The sequence below is a fragment of the Morus notabilis genome, unplaced genomic scaffold (genome assembly GCF_000414095.1).
Source record: "Morus notabilis unplaced genomic scaffold, ASM41409v2 Scaffold544, whole genome shotgun sequence".
NCBI classification, from domain to species: domain Eukaryota; kingdom Viridiplantae; phylum Streptophyta; class Magnoliopsida; order Rosales; family Moraceae; genus Morus; species Morus notabilis.
In genome coordinates this window covers 125,361-136,536 of record NW_010367917.1, presented here as the reverse complement: position 1 = coordinate 136,536, position 11,176 = coordinate 125,361, and the positions used below count along the sequence as shown (strand labels likewise).

The 11,176-nt window shown below is 34.5% G+C and overlaps 1 protein-coding gene across 1 annotated transcript; it reads left to right on the top strand.

Annotated features, from left to right (window-relative positions):
* The first annotated feature begins 764 nt into the window (after nt 1-764).
* On the top strand, nt 765-9,013 carry LOC21395829 (LRR receptor-like serine/threonine-protein kinase GSO1). The gene is made up of 2 exons (XM_010113740.2): nt 765-2,358; nt 7,153-9,013. Exons 1-2 carry the CDS (start codon nt 888-890, stop codon nt 8,790-8,792), a joined length of 3,111 nt encoding a protein of 1,036 aa, XP_010112042.2. The 5' UTR covers nt 765-887; the 3' UTR covers nt 8,793-9,013.
* The last annotated feature ends 2,163 nt before the right edge of the window (nt 9,014-11,176 follow it).

The window sequence follows — 11,176 nt, the reverse complement described above, 5'->3', positions numbered from 1 at the left end:
CTATCTCAAAAAATAAAATAAAAAATAAAAAAATACTCGCGCATTGACTGCTTGGAGCTACCAAAACAGTATGCATTTTTTATTTTTATGGGGTTATGAGATATTGATACGAGATTATAAGCGATATGGGGTATATGAGCAAAACTTGGCATTAGAAGAAAGTAATTTATTATTTTTGGTATATGGATTAGAAAACGACAATAAAGATATGAGAAATTGACAGTCTAATCTTTTCGTGAGTATAACTTAACTGAGCTAATCATGAGTCCATTAACAAAGACTCATTATTTTTGTGTACCTTCTTTACTCTTTTAACTCAATATTTAATTAAAATTTATTAACATAATGGCTGCTTTTGGGGGATATCATACTCATAACCATAAGTGCCAGCAAAAAAGAATAGAAGAATTCATTGCTTGGTGGTGGCAGATCTAATTATGTGTTATTGGTGTTTTTATGCCTATTTAATTTATTAATTTAAATTAAAATATAATTTTATGTGATAATTTTTTATTATAATAAAATATTTAAGTATGATTATTTTTTAAAATTTTTTACTATAATAAAATTTAAAGAAGAGGTGTATATATCGCTAAGCCGCCGGCCTTGACCCGGACCCACCCCCAGCAGGTGCTCATCAATTCCTCTCCCACACTTTACGACTAAATCAAATATATGTGGCAACTTGTTGACTCTATATAGCTATTTCATGCCAAATTCAGTCAAAACTCAAACCAATTAAAGAGTAACATGTAGGATTAGGACCACCGCCATGTGATTACGTCATAACAACATCCAAAGCCTGTCGCTTACCTTTTATTTATTTGTTCCTTGCATAGCCCATTCTGCATTCCAACAATAATTTTCAGAATCCAAAACCAGCAAACATGAGAAATCTTTCACTCTCTCCTCCTCAATGCCGTATCCTCCTCCTCCTCATGCTCACCACACTCACCCAATTATGCCTGAAAGCCGAATCAGCCGCTTGTCATGTGGATGACGAGTCGGGTTTACTCAGTTTCAAAGCAGCCATCACGGCCGACCCATCTGGCAAGCTCGCCTCATGGAAGCGGGGCACCGACTGTTGCACATGGGCAGGCATCATTTGCCGGGTTGACAACCGGGTCACTAGTATATCTCTCTCGGGCCAATCCAACAAGCCAAACAGCTACTTATCTGGCACAATCTCACCTTCCCTGGCGAAGGTCAAATTCTTAAACGGGATCTATCTCACGGACCTCGGAGAGCTATCGGGTCCTTTCCCGGATATTCTTTTCGGGTTACCCAACATCGAATACGTCTACATAGAGGGCAACAAGTTATCGGGTCGAATCCCCAAATCCATTGGGAATTTAACCCGACTTGGCGCGCTAAGCCTAGCCAGGAATCGCTTTACCGGGCCAATCCCGAGTTCAATATCAAAGTTAACTCAGTTGACTCAGCTCAAACTGGGTGGGAATCTTCTCACCGGAACCGTACCATCCGAAATCCAACACCTGAAGAATCTCACTTTCCTCGCTCTGGATGGGAATCAACTTTCCGGTCCCGTACCGAACTTCTTCACAACATTCTCAAAGCTTCGAGACCTCACACTCTCCCACAACAAGTTCACCGGAGAAATCCCCACCTCCATCTCAACCTTAGCTTCGACGCTGACCTTCCTTGAGCTAGGCCACAACTTTCTCACCGGGAAAATACCAGACTTTCTCGGGAAATTCAAAGCCTTAGACACTCTCAACCTCTCGCACAACCAACTGTCCGGAACAGTCCCGCAATCCTTCGCTAACCTGACGAAGATCTTCAACCTCGATCTCTCCCACAACAATCTCGTCGATCCATTTCCAGAATTGAAAGTGAAAGGCATCGAATCTCTAGATCTATCCTACAACAAGTTCCATCTCAACAAAATCCCCAAATGGGTGATCTCTTCGCCGATCATATTCTCGCTAAAGCTGGCCAAGTGCGGACTCAAGATACGATTCGAGGATTTCAACCCATCGGAGACGTACTTCTACGACATTATCGACCTCTCGGAGAACGAGATCTCCGGAAGTCCGGTCACATTGCTGAACAGAACGGATTACTTGGTGAGTTTCAAGGCTTCAGGCAACAAATTAAGGTTTAATTTGGAGAGTTTGAGGATTGTGAATACGCTAAAGGAGTTGGATTTGTCGAGAAATCTGGTGTTTGGGAAGGTGCCGAAGGCTGTTTCTGCGCTTGATAGATTGAACGTGAGTTATAATCATCTGCATGGTGCGATTCCGGCGTCGGCGACCAAGTTTCCGGCGAGTTCGTTTGTAGGGAATGATGGTCTGTGTGGCGCTCCATTGCCGCCATGTAAAGGCTTATTAAGCGTTTAGACAAGACAAGACAATGTAGTAAGTCTTCAAAAATAGTGTCCTTGATTTGCAGACCGAGTTCAGAGATATGTATATTCGACCTGGGTTATCTTATAAGTGTACGTGCTAATGGAACACATAAGATAAGATAAGATGATGTTCTTAGTATATTTTATTTTCTATTTCTTCCTGCTATTATATTATGAAATAATGAAATATTGTGGTCCCTTTAGTGGAAATTGGTTACCAACTTTTTAATCAAATTCATTGTTTTGTCCTTTTATTCTTTTATGGAAGCTTGAGAAGAGAGAGAGAAGTGGCATCTGGGATGGCCGAAGCAGTGGTCGACGACGGATAAATCCAAAATAAATATATTACATTTAATGAAATAAATAAATATATTTGTGTATTTAAACGGTGCAGTTTTTTCCGGGTCAGGAAATAGAAGAAGAAAAAGGGAATCGATAAACCCCTCCACGCCGTCTTTATATATATATATATATATATTTTTATATATATATGTAGTTCTAACTCTAATACTCAACTATTAAACGTGATTATGCACTTTTAAATTTAACGGAAATAGTTGCGTGTCTATTGTGTAATAATATATTTATGGAAGCATGAATGTTTTTCAACTGAGATGTGAATTAAACAAAATTAGAATACAGCGAGTTTTTACCTTCATTTATCCATTTGCATGAACCAAGACAGCTCTACCACTAATAAATTTTTACAAAAATAGTCATGAGGTCAAAAAATTCTAAATTTCAAGTACATGGTAGAAAATATTTTGCGGTACCTCATGTAATTCGCTTTGTAAAACTCCAAGTTGTAGTTGTCATCTAATAAATGTGTATTTTCTTTCATTAAATTACATATAATTAATTTGCGAATAGAGATTAAAAATAATTAAATTTAATAGAAATATCTTATAATACTTAAAATCGATGAAGACTTGGAAGTGCCATAAGAAAAAAGCTTTTTACACATATAGCAAAATTTAAATAGTAAAGTTTACATATAATTTTTTTTTTAAATATTACAATAATAATAAAATTTAATATCATTAGAATTATTATTATATGATACAAAATGTGGCATCATTATGATCATGACTATAATATTGTTGTTATATTTATAATATTTTAAAAGTTTTGCTAAATTTTAACTTAAGGTATGAAATTTTTCTATGTAACATAATCATCTCTAAAATAACCATATATCCTTTTGGAATTGATTTTTCTAATTGTTACTCTGGATTGATTGTATTCCTTTTCTTTTTCTTTTTTAAGGTTTTAATAAATCATCTCTAAATTTTAGACATCAATTGATATGAAAAATGATAAATTGACACCAACGGTTATATGAAATTCACAAGTACTGGAGCTCACATTTTATTAATGATAGTGCTTAATATTACCGGTGTCCAAGCATTTTTCATTAATTTGAATAGGTGGGATGACTCAATTACATGGTGGGCCAACTAGGTATGATGACAATAGAGATATCAAATAGCACCCTTGTTTATCCTAACGAAGTTAATGAAGTGGTCCCGTTAGGTAAATAGGTCGGTCCCAACTTAGTAGGATTTTTGTGAGTGGAGTTTTAACTCATCAAGATGAATACTATTTTTAAATATATAAGAGCATCTCCGAATGAGCTTTTAAAATTTTAGCTAAAATAGTTATAAATTTATTTTAGCCATCAATTTTTTAATGAGCCACTCTAACCGTACTCTCTATTTTAGATAAACATAGATTATTTTAATATTTATTAAATTAAAATATAAGTAACTTTAGTTATTTTAAAAAATAACCTTTGCATTTATTGTGGTTTGAAGAATAAAATAATAGGAAAAACAAATGGCTAGCCACTTGTTGTTAGTTATATTTAGATAGTGTGAAATATATTATCTAAAATAACTAATCATTTAACTAACAGTAGGAGTAGAGAAAAAAAAAAACTCAATCATTAGTTATTATAACTAAAAACATGAAATGGCTAGCATAATTGGAGTTATTTTAATATAGAGAAAATTATTGAATTTATTTTTAAAAGTGTGAGCTTAGATTTTTGTAACCCATTACTCTTAATTTATATCCTTTTTATTAATATAATATTTGATTAAAAAAGTATAATCAATAGTAAGCAGTAAAAATAAAGACTTATGCAATTCAAAAATGCATTTGTCTCATTTTCTTTAAATGAAAAAAGGAAACAAATATCTCACAAAGTATATGAATTTGAATTTTTGATTAAAAAAAAAATTTGTCAAATATAATTATATTAGCTAAAGGGTATTAATAAAGAGTCAGATTTTTCGTACTTGTTTGGTTTTTGTTGGGCCGCTTGGCCCTATGGGTTAGAACCACACTTACCCGATAAAGCCCATTGTAAGACAGCGCAATAATCAATTACCAACATTTTTTAGCCCATCCTTTTTCTCTTTATGAGGGGGTGAGAATGAGAAACTTTGGAAAACCACACCAAAAAACGTCACCTTCGGATTTATATTATGGATATTGAAGTTTTAGCCCATCTTTTTTCTCTTCACGTGGGGTGAGAATTAGGAGAAACTTTGAAAAACGCCACCTTGGGATTTATATTATGGATATTGATGTTTTAACCCCTTCTCTTCATGTGGGGTGAGAATTAGGAAAAATTGACTAGTTAAAGGTCTCTCAGTCACCAAAAAATTGTTATACATAAATACGAAAACATAAATACGAAAACATAAAAACGTCGCGGTATTGCCAATTAATTTCTCAAAATTAACCAATAGAGTTTTTACATTTTTTCCCTTTTTTTCTTCTTAAATAACCAATATAACATAACAAAAGCATCTCTAATACAATACTATAATTGATGTGCTAAATGTAAATTTAACATTTGAGTATAAAAAAACTCTCTAGTATAATACTATTTACTATACTAAATTTGTCATATACTATATTTTGTGACAAATTTTTTACCAAATATAACATATAACAAATTTGACATTTCATCGCTATTAGTTGAAAATGTTTATTTTTTAATATAATCATTGCAATTTTTGTATTTTCTAATTATTTTAAGGCATTTCTGTCGACCAACAACACTTTTATGGGAGAGATTTCCCTCATCGTAACCGGTTGGACGACTGACATAAATCTTTTACCTTTTTCTAATTATTTTAAGGCATTTTTTATTGATGAACAACACTTTTGCGGTGGAGATTTCCCTCATTATAACCGGCTGAAGGACTGACGTAATTTTTTTATATTGAGTAGTAATAGTTACTATTTTGAGAACTAGAAGTCATTTTTGAGCATATGGTAATAAACGGCAGTTATGCACATATGTCATGAACAATTATATGAATAACATTGAAAGGCACATCAATAAACGATAGTCGTTTATTGCCATTTGCTTAAAAATGACTTTTGATTCCCAAAATAATAACTGTTACAACTCATTAATACAAGAGAATTGCGTCACGGTGACACATAGGGGTTATATCCCATCATTTATAATTAAAGTGGGAGACTACAACCAGGTTCTTATTTTAAAATAAAAGTTTACTTTTACAATTTCTAAAGCTTAATGATCATGAGAAAAAGTAAATTAGCATTTCAAATAGCATTATACATTGGAATACAAATGAGAATAACATATCATATCATACTTTTTGATGTTAAATATACAATTGAAATTAGTATTTACATTGGAGATGGTTTAACTTCTCTATTAAGCAATGATTCCACAATAATTCAGTATATCATTACTATGTAATCCAATTCCAACATAAATGAATTAGCAACAATATTCATAAATGTCCACACTAAAAAATAAATAAATAAAAAAGGAAAAGCACTCATAATTATTATTAAAGGTCCTCGCGCATTGATTGCTTGGTGCTACCAAAAGAGTTTTCAAAATATCAGCTTGATGAGCGAGCTTGTAAGGGCTTATCTCTGTGGCTGTAATTCAAGCAAATGTGAGCAATGGTAGAACGTAATTTTCAACTTTTTTGATAAAATGGAATAGAAAATGACAATATTTAACTTTAACGAGCTAATCCACTTGCATGCATGAGAAAGATCATATATATATATATATATATACGTGCACCTGTTTTGTTCTCTTTAATACGATAAATATTTAATAGTCATTAATGTACCAAAAGAGTTTTCAAAATATCAGCTTGATGAGCGAGCTTGTAAGGGCTTATCTCTGTGGCTGTAATTCAAGCAAATGTGAGCAATGGTAGAACGTAATTTTCAACTTTTTTGATAAAATGGAATAGAAAATGACAATATTTAACTTTAACGAGCTAATCCACTTGCATGCATGAGAAAGATCATATATATATATATATATATATACGTGCACCTGTTTTGTTCTCTTTAATACGATAAATATTTAATAGTCATTAATGTAATATAGGCTAGCTACTTATGTGGCAACGAAAAGAAACATTGGTTTAGGTTGGTGGTGGCAGATCTAATTTTACGTGCTTTGTTTTTACTATGATACGCTAATCCGACGGGCTTGACCCGCCCCACCATGTGATCATAAATTGGTCATGTGATCACTTTGTCACCAATTCATTAATTGTAACTTGCAACTTGTTGATTTCTTGTGTCTTCCTTCCTCTCTCGCAGATGTCAAGTTGATTTTCAAAAAATATAATATAATAATGAAATTAGAATATGGAAACGAATATATACTATCAAATTAATTCCATGTTCTTTATTTCGTTCTTCCTTTCATCAAATTCTATTATATTTGTATGTCCTATGTTATTTCTAATATATAATTTGCATGAAAGCTGAATGTGGCGCGCGCCCTTCAAATTATTACACCCTTGCAATTTATTCCACCTCAAATTCAGGTGCTAAACAATTATCAAAAAAAAAAAAAAAAATCCTGAACCCAACAAGTAATGTTGTGTATTTATTCCCCCATACTCATTTGCCATTCCAACATCCAAAACCAGCAAAAAAACAAATGAGAGACCACTCACTCTTTCATCAACGTCGTCTCCTCCTCCTCTTCCTCCTCATTACACTCACCCAGTTGTGCCCAAAAGCCGAATCAGCGGCCTGCCACGTGGATGATGAGTCGGGTTTGCTCGGTTTCAAATCAGCCATCACCGCAGACCCATCCGGGTTGATTGCCTCGTGGAAGCGGGGCACCAATTGTTGCACATGGCACGGTATCATATGCCGGGACGGTACCCGAGTCACAAGTATATCTATCTCGGGCCATCCCGGACCGGGCAAGCCCAACAAATCATTATCCGGTGTAATATCATCCTCTCTAACTAAGGTCAAATTCTTAGAAGGGATCTACTTCAGGGACCTCCATCACCTCACGGGTCCTTTCCCGGATATTCTTTTCGTGTTACCCAACATCAAATACGTCTACATAGAGGGCTGCAAGTTGTCGGGTCCAATCCCCAAATCCATTGGGAATTTAACCCGGCTTCGCGCGCTAAGCCTAGCCAGGAATCGCTTTACCGGGCCAATCCCGAGTTCGATATCAAAGTTAACTCAGTTGACTCAACTTAACCTCGCTGGGAATCTCCTCACCGGAACCGTACCAGCCGGAATCCAACACCTACATAAGCTCACTCTCCTCAGTTTAGACGGGAATAAACTTTCCGGTCCCATACCGAACTTCTTCAGAACTTTCTCGAACCTTCGAATCCTCAGACTGCAACACAACAAATTCACCGGAGAAATCCCTACCTCCATTGAACCCCTTGCTCCCAATTTAGCCTTTCTCGACCTAGGGCACAACCTCCTCACTGGGAAAATCCCTGATTTTCTCGGAAAATTCAAAGCCCTAGACGCTCTCATTCTCGCACACAATAACTTATCCGGAACCGTCCCGAAATCCTTCGCCAACCTGACGAAGATCTTCAACCTCGACCTCGCTCACAACAATCTCGTCGATCCATTTCCAGAATTGAATGTGAAAGGCATCGAATCGCTAGATCTATCCTACAACAAGTTCCATCTCAACAAAATCCCCAAATGGGTGATCTCTTCGCCGATCATATTCTCGCTAAAGCTGGCCAAGTGCGGACTCAAGATACGATTAGATCATTTCAACCCATCGGAGACGTACTTCTACGAAATAATCGACCTCTCAGAGAACAAGATCTGCGGAAGTCCGGTCACATTGCTGAACAGAATGGATTACTTGGTGAGTTTCAAGGCTTCGGGCAACAAATTAAGGTTTAATTTGGAGAGTTTGAGGATTGTGAATACGCTAAAGGAGTTGGATTTGTCGAGAAATCTGGTGTTTGGGAAGGTGCCGAAGGCTGTTTCTGCGCTTGATAGATTGAACGTGAGTTATAATCATCTGCATGGGGCGATTCCGGCGTCGGCGACCAAGGTTCCAGTGAGTTCGTTTGTAGGGAATGATGGTCTGTGTGGCGCTCCATTGCCGCCATGCAAATAAAGGCTTGTTAAACGTTTAGACAAGACAAGACAATGTAGTAGTCTTCAAAAATGGTGTCCTTGATTTGAAGACCGAGTTCAGATATGTATGTTTGACCTGGGTTATCTTATAAGTGTATGTGCTAATGGAAAACATCAGATAAGATAAGATGATGTTCTTCGTATATTTTCTTTTCTATTTCTTCCTGCTATTATATTATGAAATAATGAAATATTGTGGTCCTTGAGTGGAAATTGGTTAGCAGGACCCGTTCATTTCGCTGATTCGAGTTTAGAATTTGAGTTTTTCTACAGTAAAAAGCTCTTACAAACAATCACATCTAATTTTTTTACTACAGTAAAAAACTCTCACATAAAATCATATTTCAACTCAAATTCTAAACTCAAATTAACGAAGTGAACGGGCCTCAACTTTTTAATCAAATTCATTATTTTGTCCTTTTATTCTTTTATGGAAACTTGAAAAGACAGAAAGAAGTGGCATCTGGGATGGCCGAAGCAGTGGTCGACGACAGATAAATCCAAAATAAGTACATTACATTTAATGAAATAAATAAATATATTTATGTATTAATACGGCGTAATTTTTTCCGGGTCAGGAAATAGAAGAAGAAAACGGGGGGTATAAGTCCATTAATAAAGACTCGTTATTTTTGTGTACCTTCTTTACTCTTTTAACTCAATATTTAAATTAAAATTTATTAACATAATGGCTGCTTTTGGGGGATATCATACTCATAACCATAAGTGCCAGCAAAAAAGAAAAGAAGAATTCATTGCATGGTTGAAGTTACTTTAATATAGAGAATATTATTGATACTTTTAGAAGTGCATGATATCATTTTTATTAATATAATATTTGATTAAAAATGGTATAATTAATAATAAGAGATAAAAATAAAGACTCGCGTAATTTAAAAAATTATATGTCTCATTTTCTTTAAATGAAAAAAAAAATATATCTCTTAAAATATATAAATCTAAATTTTTATCAATTACTTGATTAAATTTGTTTTAATTAAATAACTATATTAGTAATCACTGACATCTACTATCAAACATCTCCCATAACTATATTCTTAGTAATCACCGTTGGGGCAACTCTCCTGTCAGTAATCACCGACATCTGCCTTCCCTCTCTTTTCTGTTAGCTCTTTCTCTCTGTAAGTAATTCCTTTCGTTAATCTCCAGGTGAAGCAATAAATTTAATCCCTCTGTTTTTTTTTTTTTTTTTTTTTTTTTGGGGGTTCAAATTAAAAACATAGGAAATTGATTATGGATGGGAGGGAATTAAATCTGTACGTTTTGTCTTTTGCGTTATGGGATTCAGTGCCTTATACGTACAATAATTGTAGACGAATTTATGACAATAGAACAACTCAATTTAAGGTTGTCGTGTCAATTGTTATTGTCATCCTACTAATGTTCAACTGTTTTTGTTTCTGTCTCATTATAAAAAAAATAAAAAATAAAAAAGAAGAAATGTTAGTTAAGCAACGTCTTTAACCATTTAAATACAGTTACTTCCAACATAATATATTACTGGAAACCGCAGCTGCTGAATATCCAACAAAAGACCTCCTTGATTGAATATTGACTGCTTCTTCCTCGCTGTTTATGTTTGTGTTGTAAAACAAAAAGTTGGCTGCGATAAGCAGAACAAATTGGGAGGATTGTATCTACCGGTTTGATGCAATTTTTGAATCAAATTTTCACTCTCGTGACGTTCAGAAATACACAATATTACTCATAGAGACATCTTAGAAGACCAACTTGACTTGGCCTATGATGTTTAATCTTTTTCTATGTGAGTAATGCTCTATATAATGTGTTCTACAGTGTTGCACAAACTAAAACGTGCTTCGACTGATTAATAAGAGACAAATCATGTACTTCTGCCATGCATGGTTTGCGTCCTCTCCTTATCACATCAAATCACAACGTTGGCAACAGCCTGTGTAGGGATGCATATACGACAAGTTTAAATACATCACCAGATCATAAGTCAATCAGTGAGGGTCCTGATCAGATCTTATCAAATGAAAAAGATGGAAACCCACTTTTTAGAGCTTGCCCATGTGCTTGATATATATTTATTTCCTTAGTACACGCACAACATAGGTTTTGTTGCGCTTCATCATCTTAAGAAGAGTACTAACATCTAACATTGTATAGATAGATAGTGACAACTCGATCGTAGGTTTGAGGGTTATAAAAATGACCATTTACAAGTAATTTCTTGGTTTGTCCAAGCACATAATTAGTATATGCTGTGGATTATATTTATTTGATATCTGTACCTGATCTGAGTTCTTCTTTTTTTTTTTTTTTTTTTTTTTTGGTTCTTTTTTTTTTTGAATTTTTTTTTTTTGGGTGGGTTTTTTG

What these genes read in the sequence shown, in the direction of transcription:
- LOC21395829 (XM_010113740.2), top strand. Translation starts at nt 888, where the DNA reads ATGAGAAATCTTTCACTCTCTCCTCCTCAATGCCGTATCCTCCTCCTC. An exon ending in TAAAGGCTTATTAAGCGTTT is followed by an intron (nt 2,359 to 7,152) that starts AGACAAGACAAG and finishes TTTGCATGAAAG; the next exon opens with CTGAATGTGGCGCGCGCCCT.